This window comes from Oppia nitens, unplaced genomic scaffold (genome assembly GCF_028296485.1).
Source record: "Oppia nitens isolate AA-2021 unplaced genomic scaffold, nextdenovo-longstitch-racon4-pilon3 scaffold6_pilon_pilon_pilon, whole genome shotgun sequence".
NCBI lineage: Eukaryota > Metazoa > Arthropoda > Arachnida > Sarcoptiformes > Oppiidae > Oppia > Oppia nitens.
Genome location: NW_026533250.1, coordinates 5852134 through 5875050, shown reverse-complemented (window position 1 = coordinate 5875050; position 22917 = coordinate 5852134). Strand labels below are relative to the sequence as shown.

General features: G+C 30.3%; 6 protein-coding genes across 6 annotated transcripts; 2 read left to right on the top strand and 4 right to left on the bottom strand.

Moving 5' to 3' along the window:
- Window positions 1–6206: 6206 nt before the first annotated feature.
- On the bottom strand, window positions 6207–7650 carry LOC128962816 (probable periplasmic serine endoprotease DegP-like). The gene is made up of 4 exons (XM_054309217.1): window positions 7565–7650; window positions 6697–7433; window positions 6483–6630; window positions 6207–6387 (listed from the first exon to the last, which is right to left on the bottom strand). The coding sequence occupies exons 1-4, from the start codon at window positions 7597–7599 to the stop codon at window positions 6207–6209; spliced, it is 1101 nt and encodes a 366-aa protein (XP_054165192.1). The 5' UTR covers window positions 7600–7650.
- Window positions 7651–11955: 4305 nt separating this feature from the next.
- Window positions 11956–13536, top strand: LOC128962090 (uncharacterized). The gene is made up of 5 exons (XM_054308424.1): window positions 11956–12079; window positions 12177–12505; window positions 12589–12999; window positions 13147–13298; window positions 13379–13536. Exons 1-4 carry the CDS (start codon window positions 12052–12054, stop codon window positions 13294–13296), a joined length of 918 nt encoding a protein of 305 aa, XP_054164399.1. The 5' UTR covers window positions 11956–12051; the 3' UTR covers window positions 13297–13298; window positions 13379–13536.
- Window positions 13537–14628: 1092 nt separating this feature from the next.
- LOC128962815 (uncharacterized) lies at window positions 14629–15906 on the top strand. Its single transcript, XM_054309216.1, has 4 exons — window positions 14629–14701; window positions 14767–15116; window positions 15213–15644; window positions 15736–15906. Exons 1-4 carry the CDS (start codon window positions 14680–14682, stop codon window positions 15904–15906), a joined length of 975 nt encoding a protein of 324 aa, XP_054165191.1. The 5' UTR covers window positions 14629–14679.
- Window positions 15907–17148: 1242 nt separating this feature from the next.
- Window positions 17149–18073, bottom strand: LOC128962091 (transmembrane protein 70 homolog, mitochondrial-like). Its single transcript, XM_054308425.1, has one exon. The coding sequence runs from the start codon at window positions 17982–17984 to the stop codon at window positions 17181–17183; it is 804 nt and encodes a 267-aa protein (XP_054164400.1). The 5' UTR covers window positions 17985–18073; the 3' UTR covers window positions 17149–17180.
- Window positions 18074–18594: 521 nt separating this feature from the next.
- Window positions 18595–20444, bottom strand: LOC128962814 (uncharacterized). Its single transcript, XM_054309215.1, has 5 exons — window positions 20423–20444; window positions 19976–20343; window positions 19425–19883; window positions 19180–19312; window positions 18595–18683 (listed from the first exon to the last, which is right to left on the bottom strand). Exons 1-5 carry the CDS (start codon window positions 20442–20444, stop codon window positions 18595–18597), a joined length of 1071 nt encoding a protein of 356 aa, XP_054165190.1.
- Window positions 20445–21325: 881 nt separating this feature from the next.
- LOC128962813 (uncharacterized) lies at window positions 21326–22729 on the bottom strand. Its single transcript, XM_054309213.1, has 4 exons — window positions 22688–22729; window positions 22283–22620; window positions 21548–21934; window positions 21326–21475 (listed from the first exon to the last, which is right to left on the bottom strand). The coding sequence occupies exons 1-4, from the start codon at window positions 22689–22691 to the stop codon at window positions 21326–21328; spliced, it is 879 nt and encodes a 292-aa protein (XP_054165188.1). The 5' UTR covers window positions 22692–22729.
- Window positions 22730–22917: the final 188 nt, after the last annotated feature.

The window sequence follows — 22917 nt, the reverse complement described above, 5'->3', positions numbered from 1 at the left end:
TATATGGACAAAACACAGATAAGACTATGCAATCGTTCGACCAAATGTTGAACAACTATTCGCCAGCTGTATGTCCCATATGTCTGGACGACGAGATAGAAGCCGACGATCTGATTGTCTATCCGTGTCTGTGTACCGGTGGATATCATTTTACTTGCCTAGTGTTGGCATTGATGCAACCGATCTATTCGCGCGATGGCAACAAATGCAAACAATGTCGGCAACGGTTAAGACACGAGTTGGTTATCGAGCATTTCAGGGATACGTTTGGTCACTATAGGCAACTGCACAGTCCGATTGATGCCAAATGCAAACTACTGGCACTGGCCGTTGCTTTCTATGGATTCATGTATTACTTTCTGGTCAATGAACAAGCTCTGAGTACTGTACCGCGCGGTGTGCGAAAAGCAATGGAACTAACCGTACCGTTTATGATCGGGTTTCTCGGCCAAGACATGGCCAGACAGTTGTTCCAGTATTGTAGAAATTTTTTCGAATGGCGCCGATTGAACGAAACCGAACTGTTACCGGAACTGGAGTTTCGCGACTACAATCCGCTTAGCCGTAAGTATGATCCCGGTGTCAGTACACGTCACGATCCGGTTCCCGGTGCCCAATACGACAGAGATCGGGAACATTTGCGCGATTTGCACGAAGCAGCCAATAATATATATGCAAGACTGATGGAACAGCTACAGGTGCTCAACGAATCGGATCGACAACAAGTTGATCAGTTCAACAATTATTTGCGTAATTATGTCGCTATTTTGGACAATCAATACGAACTACAACAACAACGACCCGAGTTAGCCAACGATCCCTATGCTATGAATCAGTAAATTCAGTGTTAATTCATCTGTAATTTGTAAATTAAAAAAAATTATTTTAACTACAGTTTTGAATGAACAGTTAGTTTTTTTAAAACTAATGTAATTATTGGCTAATAACATGTAAGTCTTATTTAATATTTTATTTTTGGCTCAATATCACCACTTATTTTAACATAATTTTATTTATTGAAATTATAATAATAATTTTAAAATGAATTTTCAAATAAAAAAATTATTGAAAACAGAAAGAGAGAGAGAGAGATAGTAGTCATCGAAAGGCAATCGGAAAAAACAAAGAAAAGATAGACATGTCTTCAACCAATCAGCCGAAGTCACTAAAAGAGATGAAACGAGAGAAAGAAAGACAAAAGAGAAAAGACAAACAAAAAAGTCGACGACATATACGGCGATTGTATGGACACAACACCAATAAGACTATGCAGTCGTTCGACCAAATGTTGAACAACTATTCGCCAGCTGTATGTCCCATATGTCTGGACGATGAGATTGAAGCCGACGATCTGATTGTCTATCCGTGTCTGTGTACCGGTGGATATCATTTTACTTGCCTAGTGTTGGCATTGATGCAACCGGCCTACTCGCGCGATGGCAACAAATGCAAACAATGTCGGCAACCATTACGACACGAGTTGATTGTCGAGCATTTCAGGAATACGTTTGGCCAGTATAGTCGACAGTACTGTCCGTTTGATAGGAAATTCAAACTACTGTCACTGGCCGTTGCTATCTATGGATTCATGTATCACTACCTGGCCGACCAACAATCAGTGAGTACTCTACCGTTTATTGTTCGCAAAGCAATAGAGCTAACCTATCCTTTTATGATCGGATTTTTCGGTGGGTTTGTTACCCATGAGTTGTTTGAATATTGTAGGAATTTTTTCGAATGGCGTCGACTGAACGAAACCGAACTGTTAACGGAACTGGAGTTTCGCGACTACAATCCGCTTAGCCGTAAGTATGATCCCGGTGTCAGTACACGTCACGATCCGGTTCCCGGTGCCCAATACGACAGAGATCGGGAACATTTGCGCGATTTGCATGAAGCAGCCAATAATATACAGGCACTAATGGAGGAACGGGTACAGGTGCTCAACGAATCGGATCCACAACAAGTTGAACAGTTCAACAATGGTTTGCACAATTGGGTCGATATTTTGGACAATCAATACGAACTATTACTACAACGACCCGAATTAGCCAACGATCCCTATGCTATGAATCAGTAAATTATAAATGATTTCAAGTACTGTATATAAATTTTAAAATATTGTTACTAATCTATAGTTTGTTTTATTATTTATTTATTTTTGAGGAATATATTCATTTGGTTAAAAAATGATAAAAAAATATTATTTTTTAAAAATTAATCTAAATCTATATCATCTAAAATTAGATCTCTCTCTCTCTCTCTCTCTCTCTCTCTGTGTGTGTGTGTGTGTGTGTGAGTGAGTGTTTTATAACATTTTTAAACAATTAATTATATATTTTTTTTTAAATTTTAAACAATTTTATGAAATTCTGATCGAAATATGAAAGTTTAATACAAATATTTAATTTCACGACAGATTGCAATCCAAGTGGACAGTTATCCTCTCCTCATCCTCCACTGAATCCAACAAAATTTTTAAAAAATATGTCTAAAAATCAATGGCAACCAACGCTTATGAGACAGTTATTGAGACAATGGATTACTCGGCTTCAGGATATTTGGCGACAACATTCCAGACGACCACAGTTTCCAGCAATAGAAGGACCGCCGGTAAGGTTGGCAATTGAGGCACCGCCCGGTCCACTGCAACCGTACGGTGCAGCTGCTGCTGCTGCTGCTGATGCTTCCAATGTAGCTGACAATGGTGTCGAAAAAGATGTGGATCAACTATGGGAAGAAATGGCAATAAAATTGAACGAAATGATAGCTAAAACCGGAGCAAACCAATTGCAGGCACCGCCGCCAGCAAACCAACCGGTTGTACAGTTGGAGATGAAAATGAATCCAATGGTTGCCAAATTTTTTAACCAATTGGATGAACAGTTAGCTAATGCCCAGTTAGCCGAACAGCAGGCAGGTATCGGTAAACAAGAACAAGGGTTAGTGGGAGCCGTTGGTGGTGTACCGCAACCACCTCTGCCACAAATACAAGAACCATTTGAACCGGACTTTCAAGAGCACTGTCCTATTTGTAGGCGTGACGATGACGATCCAGATAATGATCCCGATAGAAATCCAATTGTCTATCCGTGCATTTGTCCAGCCGGCTATCATTTGCGTTGTTTGAACCGAATGATGACACAGGACAGGTATGTTGGCTGGTATGATGGATTGCGTACGTGTCCTGTTTGTCGCCGATTGATAAACTATCCATTGTTTAATATGGTTGAACGTCGGCCAACCAGAGCCCAGTTTCACCAGTATCTCGAACAGAGATATCCGGGTGGCTGGCAATCGGTTCAACGCAAACTGGAACGGGCGGCCCGACGCTGTCAATTGTTTGTCGATGCACTGTTACCGGTGCTGCTGACCATACGGCACCCGTTGATAACGTTGCCAGTGTTTTATATCTGTTTGATCGGATGCATTGCCCTAATGGTGATTACCGGTATGTTGTCTAGTAATTGGCTCAAACAGTATCGGCAATTTCTAAGACATTGGAACCACACGGACGAGTCGCTGCCATTGCTGGACTTTATTGACTTTAATATGTCAACCGGTGAGTATCAGTCGGGTATTGTTTCCCAATACGATCCGTTACCCGAACGCCGACTGCAACAGCCACGCGAAGAGCTCCAGGATATTGAAGAACAGATATCGCTGGTTATGGCCGATCTGGCCGACAATTATGCCCAAGTGGACCAACTGGACGAACAACAACAGCAACAATACCACGAACGACACCAAGTATTGAACTATTGGCGCGACCAACGGGAACGGCTGTTGCGTGAGTGGCCCGATCTTAGAAAGTATCAATAAAATTGTGAACAGATTTAATTAATGTAAAGCTCAGGTAGTTTAATAATATTTTATTATTTTTTAAAAATACAATATTTTATTTAATTAATTGTCTATCTCTATCTCTATCAAACTAAGTGGGGGGGGGGGTTGACCAATGTTAGACTATGCTTTACATAAAGTTATTAACCATTTTATTTTAACAATTAGTATTTATATATTTTAAGTTATAATTTTATTTTTTTTAAATAAAAATTGAAATTATTTTTGGATTAGAAAAGTGATAGACAAGAACAGCACAGTTATCCGCACCGAAATCCAATAGTATGTCCCAAAAGCAATGGCAGCCAACGTTTATGAGACAGTTGTTGAGAGAATGGATCAATCGGCTCCGGGATATTTGGACACAGCAAGCCAGACAGCCACAGTTTCCAGCATTAGAAGCGGTAATGACGGTAATTCGGGAACGATCCCGTGAAGACAACCAATTGGCTGTCGAGAATGTCGTCGAGCAGGATGTGGATCAACTGTGGGAAGAGATGGCCCAAAAATTGAACGAAATGGTAGCCAATGCCGAGGCAAACCAATTGTTGCCACCGATGCCCGAAGTGGTCGTTGACGAACCGGTCGTACAGTTAGACAATATGAAAATAGAAATGAATCCAATGGTCGCCAATTTCTTTCAACAATTAGATGAACAGTTAGCTAATGCCAAGTTAGGTGGAGAAGCCGTCGCCGGTGGACAAGAGTTAATGCCCGATGAAAATCTATTAGGAGCCGTAGGAGGTGCTCCAGCGCCAGTAGCTCCAGCAGGAGGTGTACCAATTGCCGGACTTGCATTTGACGATGTAGAAGTGGGTGAAGAAGGTATGGCAATAGGACAGCAGCATTTTGTTCAGCCAAATTTTTGGGATCCAAATGTACCCGTAAATCAACTACCCGACTACTGTCCAATATGTCGATGTACTGACGAATCGGACTCGGATCCTATTGTTCAGCCGTGCTTCTGTCCTGGCGGCTATCATATGTCGTGTCTGATCCAATGGGCACAACAAGACAACAGTGCCTATGAAATCGAGTCCATGGGTCTCAGATGCCCGAACTGTCACCAATTATTGAATGACTCATTAATTAGACGACAGTCCCGTCGGCCAACCAATGAACAATTTAACCAGTACTGTGAACGCCGTTGTCGGGGTCGGTGGCCATCGGTTCAGCGTAGACTTGGATGGGCGGTATCGCGCTGGCCATTGGCTGGCTTATTCCTGCCGGCACTACTGATGTCTCAGTTAGACTGGATGTCGGCGCCGGTGTATTTTCTTTGTATTATTGTCATCATTGGCGTAATGATGGCCACCAGACAACTGGCAACCAATTGGAGCCAAAATTATAACGATTTTTATAACTATGATTGGTATGGTATGCCCGAATCGTTGCCAATAATCGAGTTTCTTGATTATAATTTGGACACCAATAGCTTCGAACCGGGAGCTAAATCCTATTACGATCCGCTTCCCAATCGTCAACTGCAACAGATTCGTCGACAACTTGAAGAAGTTGACGAACAGATTTCGCTGGTTATGGCCGATCTTGCGGACAACTTTGCCGTAGTGGACCAGCAGGACGACGAACAGCAGCGACAATACCACGAACGACACCAAGTGTTGAACTATTGGCGCGAAGAAAGGCAACGACTGTTGAGAGAGAATCCCGAACTCAGTAAATATCAATAGATTTTTTTTGTTTGATTGATTGAAAATGATTTTTATTACAAATTAATTAAAAAGTTATTTTGAAGTTAACCATTACATCCATAAGCTAACTAACTAACTGTCCATCAGTATATACAACAAGTTAAAGTGATTTTATACATTTTTTAAAAATTTATTAATTTAATATATTCAAACTATTATTACAACTATCGACTAATTAATTGTCTAACTAATAGAGTAGGGCTTAAAAAAATATAACAACTTTAATATTTACTTTTAAATTAATTTATTAATTACATTTAAATCAATAGTTATTGAATCTCTATCTAAATAAGTCATAACTAAGCTATAAATAAAAATATTTTTAAAATAATTATAATTTGTTATATTTTAAGTTATTTTTTTTAATTTACATTAGATTATAATATTGTAAAAAATTGTAGAAAATAAATGTATTGAATTTAAAATATAATTAATTTATTATTTTGTATTTAATTAAATACTAATAGTTTTTTAACATCAGTATATACTGTATTTTTTTGTATAGCATATATACTGTATTTATACTGTATTTACGATTTAGATTAGATAATACAAAACAATCAGTAAATTTTGTTAATTTGATTTTTTTTTGTAAAATTTATTTAATAATGAAACTAAATATAATTTTTTTTGATTAATATTTTCTATTATTTACAGAAACGACTTATTAATTCGTGGATTACGTATAATACGGTGATAGAAGTCACCGGCAATCAGGACAGGTATATCGGTAAATGAATCATATTTAGTCAGTTCAACAATAAAACTGTCCAACGATGGCAATGGTTGGCCATTGATTTCGATGATAACATTGTCGACATTAAGATTATTGCTTTTGAGAATATTGTCAACAAAAAAAACAAAAAATCAGTTATTTATCTCTTTATTTTGTTTTTTTTTGTAAAAAAAATTATTTAAATCTCTTACTTTTCAAAAGTTTCCTCAAACTTGTCAACTATTTGACAGCCCATCAGTTGGTGATTCCATCGTAAGCACAGTCCTAATCTAAGTCCATGTTCTGCATCCCTGCGCTGCCATTCCTGATCATCAAAAAATAAGGCACCTTTGATAAACCCTATGATGCAAATAAAAAAATTGTGTTAATTTTTATTATGACTACAGTACTAATTATATTACTTACTTTCTATACAATAGGCTGGTGTCGAATAGTGTAGTAGACCGTCCATTGCGGACATACAGAGAATGCCGGCCAACTGTCCGTTTTGGTTGACTAGTGGTCCGCCGGAAAAACCACCCCTCTGTGTGGCTGTCGACTCGATCATTGTAATCGGCTGGCTATTGTACAGTACATCTGGACGATTGGTATAGGTGGTAGAGTCTGGACAGGTAACAATGCCGGCGCCCATATCGTATGTAGGATACCGGTGCCCGAAACCCAGTGTCAGCATTTCGTCGCCAAACTCGACCGACTGTGCTATAGTAAACGGCTGGACTGGGAGACCTTGAGTCGGAAACCAGATAAGTGCCAAATCCATGGTATGATCGGTAGATAGGATACGGCCGTATCGGCGTTCGCCGCCGGAATTGTTGCACAGTATGATTGTGTGCCACAAATCTTTGACTACATGTTCATTGGTTATGACAAACAATGAATTTTGATACTCGACCAGACATCCTGTTCCGTGTGTTGTAAAGGCAATGACTGTACAGAATTTGGTCGACAAATTGTCGATTATATTGTCATTTAAATCCATGTCCATCAATGTGTAAGTAGTTTTTAGTTGGCCAAACAACAGCACAGGTAGACGATAATAATGTTTGCAATACATTGACAGCCCTATCATAGTTGGGTAAGTAATCTGTTGTTTAAATCGTTGATAACCATTAAAAGCCACAAAATATGACAGACATTGATAGCTGAGATATTAACCACAAAATAAAAAGAAAATAATTAAATAATAGTTTTTTGTGTTTTTGTTATTATTATTATAACAATTTCAATGGAAATTGTGTGCTTCAAATCAACAACAACAAAAAACCAAACAAACTTTTTTGTTAATAATTGTCTCAATAGTTGTCTCATTTGATTAGTTGTAAGTCAATTGACATTTAATTTATCAAAAAAAAAAATTGATAAATTAATTGAAAAACTGCTGTCAATAAAAATAGTTGAAACAATTTAACCGTTATATAAAAATATTTTGGTTATTAAATCAAACTTTTGAAAAATTTGCACACAAATATCTATTATTGTTATTATAAATTGATAATAATTATTGTTTTAATTTTACTATTATAATAATAACATTATTAAAATAACAACACTTTATTTACAAAATAAAAAATAATACGAAAATTCAAGCAAACAATAGTATAATATACAAACTAAGAAAAATAATATAATTTCGATAATAATTGTGTCTATTTTTTTGACGATTAATAAAATAAAAATCGCGTGAATTAAAACATTACGGATTATTCAAAATTACGGTACAGCTTAGCAAATGTTACCCATTTATTGTTAAAGTTTTTAAAACGCTTTTAAAATTACAATTTAACCTAAGTTTTAGATACCAGCCCTCATCTCCCATTACTTCCCTCCCCGCACACCACTACCTAATCCTCTACATCTACTCCAACCTAACCTAACCTAATATAAAATAATAAAAATAGTATTTGTAATTAAAATTAATGGTTATAACAGCGCGCGTAAAATTTCAGCAACAAATTGGTTATATATACCGAACTTTTGCCAAAATTACATTCACTTAAATAATAATTTTTTGTTTTTGACAGTTATTAATACAATTATTGTGTACTTTCAGTGTATAAGTAAATTATAAGATATTTTATAACGTAATATAACTTGAATTGTAAGTCTTCTTATTTGAATAGATCCTTAAAAATAACAGTTAATCCCAAATAAATGTCTGGTAAGCGGACAACAGTGGTTGACCTACTGATGATAGTGTTGGGCATTACAATCATCGGTACGACGACAACAACGACAGTACATAAGACTGATGAGATGACAGCAGCCGAACCTGTCTATGAAAACCCTTTATCACAGCCACGGCTACGGACAATAACGGCTGGAAATCAAACCGAAAACCAACTGGAAGATGACGGACAAGAATACAATGACTCGGCACCGATAAGTCAGCGACAGTGGGAACTGAAGCCATCGCGAGCCCTGTGTGAAGACACATACATACACGCAGCCCATCGATTGCCAAACAATACCGTACGGATCTATAGGGGCTGGTATTTCTGGGATATCTATGGTTTGCCAAACAAACAGGTATCACCTAAAGGTCCCTATCGTGTCTGGTGGCCAGAGTTGGCACCCGTGACCGCACAGACAGCCATCGTTACCATATTGGCCGGTCCGCACAAAGGTGTTACCTATTTGTTTCGCAACAAACGCTACTGGACATACTGGCCAGACGGTACACTTAAGTCGACGCGAACCGAGGGTGACGAATGGCAGTGGTCACCAGATGTTGGCTACAGTGCGGCCTACACTGACGCCGACACTGCTGGCAACAGTTGGTCCCGTATGATCACATTCTCCGGTATTCGTGTCTACTATTTTGACACTTCGCAACAGATTATCCGACCCGTTGGCGATCCCGCCGGTTATGTAAACGGCTTTAACGAATCATTTCCGCCCGACCTGACCTCGGCGTTTGCCTATCCAAATGTCGAGTCGCCCGCAAACTATTTGCTCTATTTGTTTCGTACGCGAACCCATTGTCGCCGACACTATTTGTCCGACGAAAACTGTACCGATTGGCTACCTAATCGACATCTGTTTTCCTGTCCAGAAGATCGATACCTAATCCAATACCTAAGCCAACTAACAGTCCGAAAACAGTGGTCAGTCCGTCGAAAACTGCCCGTTCAACTGATCCGTCAAAATCTTCATCAAAAACACAGAAAACTAAAGCCAAATGATTTTTGTTTTTTTCTCTCTTTTTTTTGTTCAATAAGTTTTTGTAATAATTTTTATTTTATTTTAGTCAAGAAGTTATTTATTTATTTTTATTTCTGTTTTATTAAATTATTTAAACATTTTTGTATTTTTGTTTTAATTAAATAATATTTTTTATCATCTCAACAAATATTAATAAAGTTTAATATAAATAGCATAAACTATTGATAATTTTTTTGTGTTGTTTATTAATAATATAAGACTCAATATTATTCATGTTTTTTTTACAATATTATAAAATATATTGTATTTTAAAACAAAACCTAAATATATCATAGGCTTTGGTTTTTTTGATGAAATATATTCAGAATTATATAATTTAAAAAAACTTATTAATTAATTAATTAATTATTCAACACAATAACTGACCCACAAATACACATACAAATGATTATCATTTATTTCATTGGTATTACAGTTGGTATTTATGATATCATACTTTGGATATTATATATAAATTATAATAATTTAACTATTTTTTTGTTAAAAAAAATCCGATGATTTAAAACAGTAATGTTGTTGATATCGACCATCGCATCGATGGCCGACAATGAATCCAAAGATTTTTGCAATGAATACCGAAATAATGGCAACAAAATTGATTTTCTAATGAATTTATATAAAACCACAGATGGATATCCTGTAGATATGATTGTATTATTCATTGGTAACATCTACTGGAAGTTGTCGATCATAGACGACAACGATAACAACACAACACTGACCATTGATACCATAAGTGCCGGTACTTCAAACTGGTTGTCCGGAGACAAGTACTCCATGGCCTGGTCTGTCCCATATGATTCTAGTATTGATACTAATCTAACTGATCATCTGAATTATGGACAACACCACATGTGGTGTCGTATCGGTGCTCTACAGGTTGTAGTAGTATTAGTAGTAATCTCAACCAAATAATTTACAATTAATTAAAACAATAATTTATTATTAAATATTTTTAAATTATTATATATACAATATATAGAAAAATATGGAAACTATTGATTGGGCAATAACTTTGTGTACGGATACGGATACAATCAAATGGGACAAATCGACAACAATTCAATTTAGATATAATAAGTTTATACCTGTTTTTGTATGGATTGACTACTTTTTAAATACCAGTCGATACTATCTGAGCTTTGCCAACAGTGACCTAGTTGTTAAACAATACGTTTTTAGTGACCAATTAACTAAACAATCTTATAGTCGATCAGCTAATATTACCGATGATTATGATTGGATGATGGATACCGATGATGATGATGATGATGATGACGGACACAAAATTATAGGTTTTAGCAAATACTATACCAACAATAATTCTATTGATCCTAAATGTCAGTCAAATAATAATAATACTGATTTGGGATCAATTGTTTTCATGAATGATGTCAACAAAACTATTATAAAATATAATATATACTGTCCTTATTATAGTAATGGTAATTATCGTCGTTATCGTATTGTAAGCGCAATTTTTTTCAACAAAAATAATTATTACATTTTATATATTTTTTTTTATTATTTAGTGTCTACCGGGAGATGCTATCAAAACATTGGTTGACTGTTCCCCGCAAACCAACCAATTGTTTACAACTATACAGATATCTATTGTGATTGTTGTCGTTATAATTGTTGCATTGTTTATATCTTACAAAATCTATTGTCGAATAACTGATTAACTATTATATCAATTGATTGGAAATTATTTTATACAAAACTTATATATAAAACTTGAAAAAATTATTTACTATTTTTTAAAAAAAAAATTATATCACTTATAGTAGATATAGTGGAATATTTATATTTTTATATATAGTGGAATATATATTAATTAATTTTATATTTGTTTATTTTTTTAAAAAAACAATGTAAACTACATTATTGTTAAATTCAATGATAAAAGTTTATTTTGATATTTTAATGGATGATTTTTAATCACTCAAACATATTATACAAACCATATCAAACTGATCCAATCAATTGTATAAATAATTCAATATTTACTAAATTAGAAACATTAATAAATATATAATGTCTAAAAAATTATAGTTTTTTATGTTGTAACTATACATAAGTATTTATAAATTATAATAAATATTTTATGTAAATAACTTATTACTAAATATTACTAATTAGTATTAATTTCTTATTTCATTAACATTTTAATATAATATTAGTAATTGATTATAAAAATATATTTGTCAATTATATGACTCACCATTTATTTTGTATATTAAATATTTTGTATAATTTTTTTTAAACGATTACTATTTACTGTATAATAATTTTTTCAACTTAACCAACAATATGCGAAACGTATTGCTATATTAGTATTTTATTTTTTTTTATTTTTTGGTGATAACAGATACAGTATATTTATGAATATTATTATTTATTAAGTTCAATCAATAATTTTTTTGTTATCAATATATACAGTACAATAACTCATTAAATTTTAGTGAAAATTTTAATCAAAAAATATATATTACAACTAAATCAATGAGAATTGATTTAGTATTATACAATCCATAGATGAAAATAATATTTATTAATTTGATTGGTATCGTATTATATCATTTAATAGTATATTGTATATGTATTAATCAATTTTTTTTGTTAATAATATCTTTAAAAATCTTTGATTGTTTGTTTGATAGCACTGTTGGTGTTGTCATCACTGGTGGTCAGTAATGAGGAGACGACTAAGGATTTCTGTACAGAATTTATGACAAATGGCAATCAAATTGATTTTGCGTTACATTTGAATGAAAACGACGACAACAACAACTTAACGACAGATTCTGGTAAATATTTTTTCATTGGTAATACCTACTGGCGGTTGACCTCTAGTGAGGGTGAAGACAATTCAACGAGTGTTACGATTGATGTCAACAGTACCGGTTCGTCCAACTGGTTGTCCGGTAATAACTACTCTATGGTTTGGGCTCTACAAGAAAACAATGAAACGTTTATCTATGCTCTACAGGTTAGGCCATCAAACAAACATAATTTATATAATCAATTGATTTCAATATACTGTATATACAATAATTTTTTTTAATCCCTTAGAAAAATATGGTATCTATTGATCGGATGGCTTTTAATGGTAGTCTCAATAATACCAGTGGTAGTAGTAGTAGTAGTCTTAACACATCTATAATAATACCATCTACTGATAATTTCAAGCCATTCATGGCTTGGACTCCTATGCCTATAACTTATCCGATCGTAATATTTTTTGACAATAACAACGGTTTAACCAAAATATATAACCTTTCATCGGATCCAAACATTACGATATCAACCATCAATAAAACCGATAATCTAAAAATGATTGAACAGTTGAATAAAGTAATCAAATTGATGGCAATTATTGGACAGTTTACTAGTCTTAATAATTCTGGATCTATTTTGTTCACAAAGTTTGGCAATACTATTAAATACTGTTATCTGGGAAATTCATACAATGATATTACAACAGTACGTGTTATATACAAGTATTAATTAATTGATATAATTTGACTGTAGTTTTTTATTTTATTTTTGTTGAGAAAAAAATTTAGGGATTGATTTGCTATTTTAATTTTATTATTAATATATATATATTTTTTTAAATATGATTTCCAGTGCAATCCCGAGTATTTGAAAACATTGATTGACTGTATGCCACCTAATCTGATGACGGATATTATACTCAATGTAATTGCTATTGCATTACCATTAGTAACATTAACATTGTTTTGGTATTTATTTTTTAATACCCATAGACAACAATAGAGGTATTTTTTTAAAATTATATTATTATTATTAGATACAAAAAATTTAAACAATTATATATTACTACTATTACTTAATTTAGTAACAGAATCGGCAAACAGTTCCCCAAATAGACAGATGCGTTGATGAGACCATCAAAAAAAAAAACGGATCGTCTAAATGGTTTTGTTTCCGAAATCCTAGTCAACAATAGCCGCCGACAAAACATTTAATATGAAATTATTATTATTTATTTTTTATGGTTTAATTTTCATTGAATACTACACAATATCTAAGTTTATAATTGATTTTTTTTGAAATTTTTTTTGTTGATGTATATTTATTATATAAAATGTAAAAATGTAAAAATATAAAAATATAAAATTTATATATATTTGTGTTTATATAATGTATTAATGTTACCTTAATTTTATTAATACTATCATAAACTTAAATTTAGATATCAACTTATGTTTGAATACGATTAGCAACTAATATGGTATATATAATATGGTATTATAAATAATTGTATACATAATTCAATGTTAATAATAAAATTTGATAAATAAAATAAAATTATTATTTTTAAACAACATTTGTTGTTGTTGTATTGCTGTATTATTTGGTACAAATGATTACATTTTTATAAAACTATTATCAATTTACATGTTAGCAAATAATTAATAGATTATAAGTGCCAAAAAAAATTTTGTTGTAAACTTTTTTGTTTATTTGTTATTTATGTAAATGATATGTAAAACAAAGTATTAGTTTTGATAAATTATTATTATTATTCAATTATTAAATTTATTAATATTAAAAATATTATTATTATTATTCAATTTTATATACTGTATACTGTATAATATGATACAATATATAAACATTATTTTAAGCAATACCAAAACAAATGAAAGTTATTATTATTTTTTTAATATGATTGGTAATTAAAAATATCAAATGTATTAAATCATTTAAATCAAAAATATCTTTATTTATATTATTTTTTGTTGGATGACTGTTGGATAAAAAATATTTAATGTGATTATTATTATATTGAATTACTGTAAAAGTTTATACAAGTGTTATATCCATTATATACAAGTATATGACTCATAAATTATATAACTTATGATAAAATTATAGCTAATTATTGTATATATTGAACTAATGGTTAATATTATTATTTTTAAAGTTTTTTCTTGTTGTTAAATAAACTTTAGTTTATTTTTTGTGTGTAAAATCCAAATACATTATAAGTATCATAAAATAATTAGTAATTAAATTATTTATTTATTTTTGTTTTAAATAAATACTAAATTTTTGTGCTATTATTCAAACATTTAAAAAATAATTATTTTTCTCAGTTATCACTGATTGATTGATTGCCGACATACACACAAAATGAAAGCCATTTATTTGATTGGTATTATATATATATATATGAAATCAATTATCAAAATATCTTATATTATTATTATTATTTCACAGCACTGTTGGTGTTGTTGTCGTCATCGGTGGTCATCATCGAGTCGTCGAAAGAGTTTTGCGACGAATTCCGTAGGAATGGCTATAAAATTGATTTCGCAATGAGTTTGTATAGACTGTACGGACATCGCGAAGATACGATCCTATTCTTCATGGGTAACACCTACTGGAAGTTGTCGTTTATCGATGGTATAGACAAAACTGTTACTATTGATTCGGTGAGTGCCGGTACGTCCGATTGGCTGACCGGTACCAACTATTCGATGGCCTGGTCTTTCCGATTCGATGCCAACGAAGCTAAGCCGCTATTAGCCGATCAGGACTATCCTCCCTGTCGTGTCGGTGCTCTACAGGTTTTATTATGAGTTCAAACACATAATACTAATACTACTAATAATAATAATAATAATTGTTTTTTGTTTGTTTGTTTGTGCGGGTAATACCATTAGAAAGATTTCTATACCATTGATTGGGTGGAAACTTCATGCCGTAACTTGAATTTTGCCCGTTGGGTCAAATCAACGACACTTACCAGTAGTCGGGAATTTACTCCGTCCATAATGTGGATCCATTTAAACGAAACTCGAGTTATGACAATATTTGGCTACCGAAACGGTGTCCAACAGTTTTTGGTTAATATTACCCAACCATACCTAAGGAAGATAATACGTACTTCTTATTACCTCGAGTTTCAAGTTAATCCAAACATTATGGCCGTTAGCCAACGATTTACAAACTATTGTAAACAACCATTTTGTCGGTCATCGTCATCATCATCAGCTACAGCTGGTGATAGTTTGGTATCCATTGTCTTTATGAATGACAGCAAAACTATTCAATATTGTTTTGAGGAAAAGCCTTCAGAGGGTCTTCACCCGAATGTATGTCTTATAATATATATATATATATATATTTGATGAAATTTTATTTAATAATTATCATTTTTGTTTTTAATGATATGTTTTTCTATAGTGTGATCGATTAGATATTAAGTTATTGATTGATTGTTCGCCGCATATCAACCAATTGGTGGTTATAACGATAGTTACTTTAGGTATGATTGTGATCATAATATACATAATATTTTTGCCCATCTATGATGTCTATCGTAAGATATTTGAAACTTATAGCAAACAGTTGTAAACAATTTATAAAATTATAAGTTTATATTTGTTTGTTTACTATAATTTATTACAAACAATATAGTCATTACTTACTGTATATTATATAATATGTTATAATTTTTTTGTTGTCAATCAATCAATTTTTTTTGTGTGAACTATTAAACAAAACCAAACTATATATGTATATAATATATACTATATATATATATATTTAATATATATATATATTTATTTAATATATATATAATTATCAATTAATATATTTTAAAAATATTTCATTAAAGTTAACTGTATTTAATAATTATTTATGATCATAATTATCATTTTCATTGAACAACATTACTAAACTATTATTTAACAATTTTTGTCATTAATATTATATAAGTTTTGTTTTTTTTGTTTGTTTGCTAACTATATATATATAATGTTTTTTTTTGTTCAACTATTAAACAAAATCTAAATTACATATAAATTCTCAATTAATATTTAAAATATTTCATTATAATTATCATTTCATTAAACAGTATTGTGTCTTATATTTAACAATTATTTTGTCATTAAAATTAATTTTTATTGTAAATTAAATATCTATTTTGTTTATTATATATTTAAAAATAAATTGTATTAAATTACTAATAAAAATCTGTACACACAATATGCTAAATGCATCAAAAATAAGTTGAATAAAGTTTTTCAATAATTAATTAGTCTTACCGTTAAGTCTACAGTTAAGTATATGACTATTAGTGCAATTGTTTTGACCCCTAAAATGGGTTAACTTTATGCTTATGATTATCAGGTTATGTCATAGATTATATCATAACTTTATTATAAGATTTATAGATTATAATAGTAATAAAACTAAAAATTTAATTATTATACAAATAATCGTTAATCAATTAAAATATGTTTACTATATATAATAATATATAGTAAATTAATTTTGATAAACACATCAATATACAGGTAATATAATAATTGCACTAAAAAATTATTTTTAAATAACAGTTTTTGAATATTATTTAATTATATAAATTATATATATATTTATAATTATATATTTAACTATATATAATTTTACTTTATGATAAACGCGTTATAATCAATTAAAATAAATATAATTACAGTAACAACAAAAAAACACTAAAATATAGATAATAGTTATTAACAATTAAAGTATTTATTAATTAATTAAACAAATTTATGTTTTTTTATATAAAATACTGACTAATTATATTAAATAAATGATTTTTGTTTTGTTTTTTTCTTCAAAATATTTGTATAATTAAAATGTTATTTTAGTTTATCATTAGTTTGTTGTCTATGTTCTTGTTGTTGCTGATGATGACTGTCCTCTAAAATATTGTCTAAAGTGATATCCAATGGCCGATCGTAACCCAACATCACTTTATAAGCGTCCAAATCGGTAACAAACTCGGGATCGACAAAAAACGGCCGCTTTGTTGGCCGTCCCTTAGCGGCGCCAGTGTTGACCGTATATGAGGTGAACATACCGAGCGCTTCGGGTATCGACACATCCGCCGACGAGTACTGTTGGCTAATCGGCCGACAAAACAGATTCAATGTCCACGCCGTGAATCGTTGCGTATCGTAGTTGTAGTACAATCGGGTGACATAGCGTCGGGTAAACCAGTTGAGTACCAGCGGCGACAACAGTATGCCTGCGCTGGTCATACCGGCAAAACCGACGGCAAAAGCTGACGAATTGGTGGCCAAAATCTGTTGTATGATAAACGGCTGGACACCGCCGGCCAACACTGTCGTCGATATTGAAAACAATTTGATTGTTTTGATTAGTTTGACCATATTGTCGGGTCCGCTATAGATTAGACAATCGCCACGACGATGATTATGGCCGTCATCAGCTGCGGCCGTGTTGTTCTGTGCCGACGTCGATGTCCAGCGTTTTGTGGTCACAAATTTAACCGCAGTTTCCGTAAACGAGTTCAATGAACGATGAAGTACTGATCGGCGGCTGCAGTGGTGACCACCGCCGCCTAAGCTCTTGATGTGATAATAATAACTACGGCTTATAAGTGGTAACAGTTTGCCGCCGATGTGTTGATTTGTGGCCATTATATATAATCGGTGGTCAAGTATTTAGGCTTTCAATCACTAAATAATAATAAAAATATGTTTTATTTTATTTTATTTTTAAAAACACACTATAAATGCAATGCATTTTTTGGTGTTATTATAATCATATCAATAAAACATAGATCAAACATAATATATATACAGTATATATATATATAGATATAACTAATACAATGAAATGCTATTATATAGACCACGCCTCTCAATAGTATTAAAACATAGTAATATTGCGCTTATGTTTATATGTTTATAGTATTTACTGTATAACATAAATTATACATAAATTATGTTAACTATTAGTTTGTTGTTCAAAATGTTTGTCTAAAAAAATATTACTTACAATAAATTACATATAAAATAGACTATTAATAGCCATATTATAACTTATAACTTATGTATTATATAAGATTATTTTTAAAAAAAAACTTAATTAAAAAATTAACCATGGTAAGGTAATAATTAATTATTATTTTTAGTTTTTATATAGAAATTATATACATTTAAGTTGAAAATAAATAGCAAACATGATTTCAATATACAATATATTTAGTATAGAAATACTGTATAAACTTTTTTTGCGCCAAAAATACTATGAATACGTGTTTGTCTGCAAAATGGGTTTTGCTGTTTTAAGGAGGAGGCGTTCATCGGAGGCTAAAATAATTGTTTTATCGTAAACTTTAGATATGAAATATGGGTATACCATCAAAATGACATCACTGGGTGTCTATAGGGAGGCGTAATACGAGTTTGAAAATGTTAACTCAAAAATGTCAAACAAATGTACTAATAATCGTATAGACTTAACACCAATTGATTTTTCAAAACCTAACCTAACTTTTTGGTGCATTAAATATATTTAAAAAAAAATTGATTCAATAAAATAATACTTTACTCAACTTTTACTTATTAATATTAATACAATTTATTTTAACATAAGATAACAAAAATTAAATATTTAGTTTACAAAAAATATAATCAATTAATTATAATAGTAATAATAATAATGAAAACTTAGTTTTAAAATCTAACTTATTTTATGTGTAATATACTTATTTTGTTATTATATACAATAGTTTTTATACATAATACAATTGAAATGATGATTATATATATATTAAATATTGCTTAAATTGTTAAAAAATAATTATCCGTCTGTAATATAAAATCAGACCATTTATAGTGATGACTACCGACAATACAATGGCAAACACAATAGATATCACTATAATAGTAATAATAATTATCGATTGGCTGTTGGTTTGCTGGGAACAGTCAATCAATGTCTTAAGAGGTGCCGATTTCCACTAAACAATAATTTTTTTTTTTAAAGGAAAACAAATAAAATTGTTAATTAAATTCAAATATAAAATAATAAATATAAAATCAAATATGATATGGTTATACTATATATCATACATAAGCGTATTCAATGGCCCGGCCATTAGTATGAGCGTAACTGTATTGAATAGTTGTTTCATAGTCGCCATACATTAAGACAATTGATCCCATACTATTCAAACAGTTGTTTTTGTTAATTGTTGATTGGTTGTGGTGGGGATCAGTAGTATCACTACAGTTATAGGTATATTGTTGGCTAATAGCTATTATATTTTGACGACCTGTCCATTTCCATCCATAAAAATCATTACTCGTATGATATGATAGCGCACCTGTACTTTGATTAACTAAATAGTGTAAATGTTTGGTACTGTCAGCGAAAGCAATCATTTTTGTTGCAAATCTATCATAATTATAGACAATCCACACAACAAATGGCTTAAAATAGCTAAAAGTTATTTCCGATGATTTAATACCAAATGTAATATTCATGTCATTACACGATGTTTTAATCCAATCAATAGTATGCATGTCTTTCTGAATAAATAAAAAATTATATAATGTTTTAATTACTATAATAATAATAATAACATATCTATTGGGTTAATGCAATGTTGTATATGGATTACCTGTAGAGCACTTATACGACACAATGGGTAGTATTTAGTAGCAATTTTTTGCTTATCATAATCATCATAATCATTGATATCAATGTTAAAAGACCAGGCCATGGAGTATTTGTTAGCGAACAACCAGTTAGTTGCACCGGCACTAACAGTATCAATAGTAACTGTCTTATCACTCAATCCGTCTATGATTGATAATTTCCAGTAGGTATTACCGATAAACAATAGTATCGTATCATTACAATGTCCATAACGTTTATACAAACTCATTGAAAAATCAATTTTATAGTAATTTTTCCGATATTCCTCACAGAAATCTTTGGACAGTTGGGTGACCACTGATGTGATGGTTAACATCAACACCAACAGTACTGTTATAAAAATATAATTTTTAAAAAAGATTCAAAAATGATTAATAGATATATATATATATATTTGATATATAAATACCAATCATATAAATGACTTTCATTTATGTCGATAAAATCAAATGTGTTAACAACAAAAAAAACTTTATAAAAGAATAATAATTATAAAAATCTTATTTATTTTATATTAATTATTATAAAAATAAATACTATACATGAAAAATAAATTACAAATTAATATTATCGAAAAATTTGTTGAAAATAACTCAAATTATTTCAACTAATAAATGATTTATTAGTATTTAGTTTATGATACTATGAGTCATTTACTGCATATTTTTATATATAATGGACAACACATTGTATGTGCAATAAGCTATTAATTGATTTATTCAATTAAAATATACTCTTATAATAAATATTGTAAAAAACAACAAATAAAAAGTTTTTATAAAATATTAATAACAAAACACACAAAAATTAATAAATTTTTTAATTTTATTTACTACTAATTGTTAATTAATTTTTTTATCGCTGTTTTAAGATGATAATAAAATTAAGGATAGAATAGATATAAAAAATATATGAGTATACCATCTAAATAATGGCATCACTGGGTGTATACAGGGGGGGGGGCGTAATACAAGTTAAGTAAAAATCATACAAATATGTCATGTACTAATAATTATATATAAATTTAACACCAATTTATTTTTTGAAAACTTTTATAAATAATAATCTATTATTTTTTACAAAACTTAATCAAAACTGTTTTTGCTATATTTAATATTTTTTATTATTTTATTACTAATTTAAATACAGTTAATTTATTTTAACATAAGAAAAACTATATAAATTATAGTATTTTTTAAACATTCATTATTAATTATTTATACAAATCAAATGCTAATATAAATTTAAATACTTATATTTAATATGTTTTCAAAAAATATATTAATGTTTATATAATAATAATTCAATTCAATTAAAACATTGGTTGATAGAGTCTGTAATATAAAATCAGTTTAACGATTGCGATGACGACTATCACAATAAATATAACTATAATAATAATCATCAATCGGTTGGATTGCGGGGAACAGTCAATCATTGTCTTAATATATTCCGCTGAACACTATTGAAAATTTTTATATATTAAAAATAATACATCAATTATACAATATATATATATATTTAAATGACATACAGAAGGAAAACTATAATCAATATCATAACAGTATTGAATAGTTTTGTTGACATTCATAAAGATAATTGATTTCAAAATATGGTCATATCTATGGCTTAGAGCTATTATGTTGTTGTTGTTGATGTATTGATCATTACTCCAATCATTTTTCCTAAAACTACTCTTAACCTCAATTGAATGTATACTTTGATTAACTAAATACTTTATATTTTTTGTATTGTTAGCAAATGTCATGTATAGACTAAATTCCTTAACCCTCCATAGCATCCATAACAGGTCCGGCTTAAAGTTATTGTCTGGAAATGTTATTATAGTTGAATTGATCCAATTGTGAACATTCATATCCACACATAAAGTGTTGGCCCAATCAATGGTATGCATGTCTTTCTAAATTTTTTTTTATAAATCAAAATTTATTAGTTTAAATCAGGCGTTATCAGGATAATGATTTTTGATTACTTTTGATTAAAATGCTTATGGTTTATTAATATATATATATATGACCTAGCTCAAATAGACTGTTACAAATTTATTTTAAATAAGCAGTATATTTAATTTAATAATATAATTGTTATTTAATTTATGTATTATAAACTTTTTGTTTTTTAACCTTGGTCGTTAATTACGTTTTTAAAATAAGGGACCGTATAATCATCTGATAATGCCTGGTTTTAATTATATTTAATATAAAACAATGTATAAAATTTCTTAATTACTAATTAATGTGTAGATTACCTGTAGAGCACCGTATAGACAGTTATCCCTATCCTTATCTCTGTGAATAATCGGTGGTAATACCGTATAGTACTTATCACTGGACAACCAATTGGATGTACCGGCACTTACCGTCTCAATAGTGATATTCTTAATTCTCAATGAATCAATTGATGCGTCAATAATCGACAATTTCCAGTAGGTGTTACCGATAAACAATAATATTATATCATCAGGATATCCACGGTCTGTATGCAAACTCATTGCAAAACCAATTTTGTAGTCATTTTTTCGATATTCTTCACAGAAATCTTTCGACTCAATGATGACAACCAATGCAATGGTCGACACCAACAGTGCTGTCAACAAAAATGCAAATTTTATAATATTATATTAAAAATGAAATTATAATTGAAATACAAATACCCATCAAATAAATATTTTCATTTTTGAGTCGACAATTAATGTTTGATAACAAAAAATAAATAAATAAATGATTGAATCTTTTTTTTATTATTTGTTTCACAAAAACTAAGTAAATATGACTGATATTAATCACTAAATAATTTTATAAATGTTTTAATAATATAATATTAGTTATCATTATATGATATTATAAGTCACATTAATGGACAATACATAATATGTGTGAACTC

What these genes read in the sequence shown, in the direction of transcription:
- LOC128962816 (XM_054309217.1), bottom strand. Translation starts at nt 7,599, where the DNA reads ATGAGACAACTATTGAGACAATTATTAACAAAAAA. An exon ending in ACCAGCCTATTGTATAGAAA is followed by an intron (nt 6,631 to 6,696) that starts GTAAGTAATATA and finishes TTTGCATCATAG; the next exon opens with GGTTTATCAAAGGTGCCTTA. An exon ending in TTTGAGGAAACTTTTGAAAA is followed by an intron (nt 6,388 to 6,482) that starts GTAAGAGATTTA and finishes TATTCTCAAAAG; the next exon opens with CAATAATCTTAATGTCGACA.
- LOC128962814 (XM_054309215.1), bottom strand. Translation starts at nt 20,444, where the DNA reads ATGAAAGTCATTTATATGATTG. An exon ending in GAAAGTCATTTATATGATTG is followed by an intron (nt 20,344 to 20,422) that starts GTATTTATATAT and finishes TTTTTATAACAG; the next exon opens with TACTGTTGGTGTTGATGTTA. An exon ending in GGTAGTCATCACTATAAATG is followed by an intron (nt 18,684 to 19,179) that starts GTCTGATTTTAT and finishes TCATATCTAAAG; the next exon opens with TTTACGATAAAACAATTATT.
- LOC128962815 (XM_054309216.1), top strand. Translation starts at nt 14,680, where the DNA reads ATGAAAGCCATTTATTTGATTG. An exon ending in GAAAGCCATTTATTTGATTG is followed by an intron (nt 14,702 to 14,766) that starts GTATTATATATA and finishes ATTATTTCACAG; the next exon opens with CACTGTTGGTGTTGTTGTCG. An exon ending in CAGAGGGTCTTCACCCGAAT is followed by an intron (nt 15,645 to 15,735) that starts GTATGTCTTATA and finishes GTTTTTCTATAG; the next exon opens with TGTGATCGATTAGATATTAA.
- LOC128962090 (XM_054308424.1), top strand. Translation starts at nt 12,052, where the DNA reads ATGAAAATAATATTTATTAATTTGATTG. An exon ending in AATATTTATTAATTTGATTG is followed by an intron (nt 12,080 to 12,176) that starts GTATCGTATTAT and finishes TTTGTTTGATAG; the next exon opens with CACTGTTGGTGTTGTCATCA. An exon ending in CGTTTATCTATGCTCTACAG is followed by an intron (nt 12,506 to 12,588) that starts GTTAGGCCATCA and finishes TTAATCCCTTAG; the next exon opens with AAAAATATGGTATCTATTGA.
- LOC128962813 (XM_054309213.1), bottom strand. An exon ending in GTCTATACGGTGCTCTACAG is followed by an intron (nt 21,935 to 22,282) that starts GTAATCTACACA and finishes AAAAAAATTTAG; the next exon opens with AAAGACATGCATACCATTGA. An exon ending in TTGATTATAGTTTTCCTTCT is followed by an intron (nt 21,476 to 21,547) that starts GTATGTCATTTA and finishes AATTTTCAATAG; the next exon opens with TGTTCAGCGGAATATATTAA.
- LOC128962091 (XM_054308425.1), bottom strand. Translation starts at nt 17,984, where the DNA reads ATGGCCACAAATCAACACATCGGCGGCAAACTGTTACCACTTATAAGC.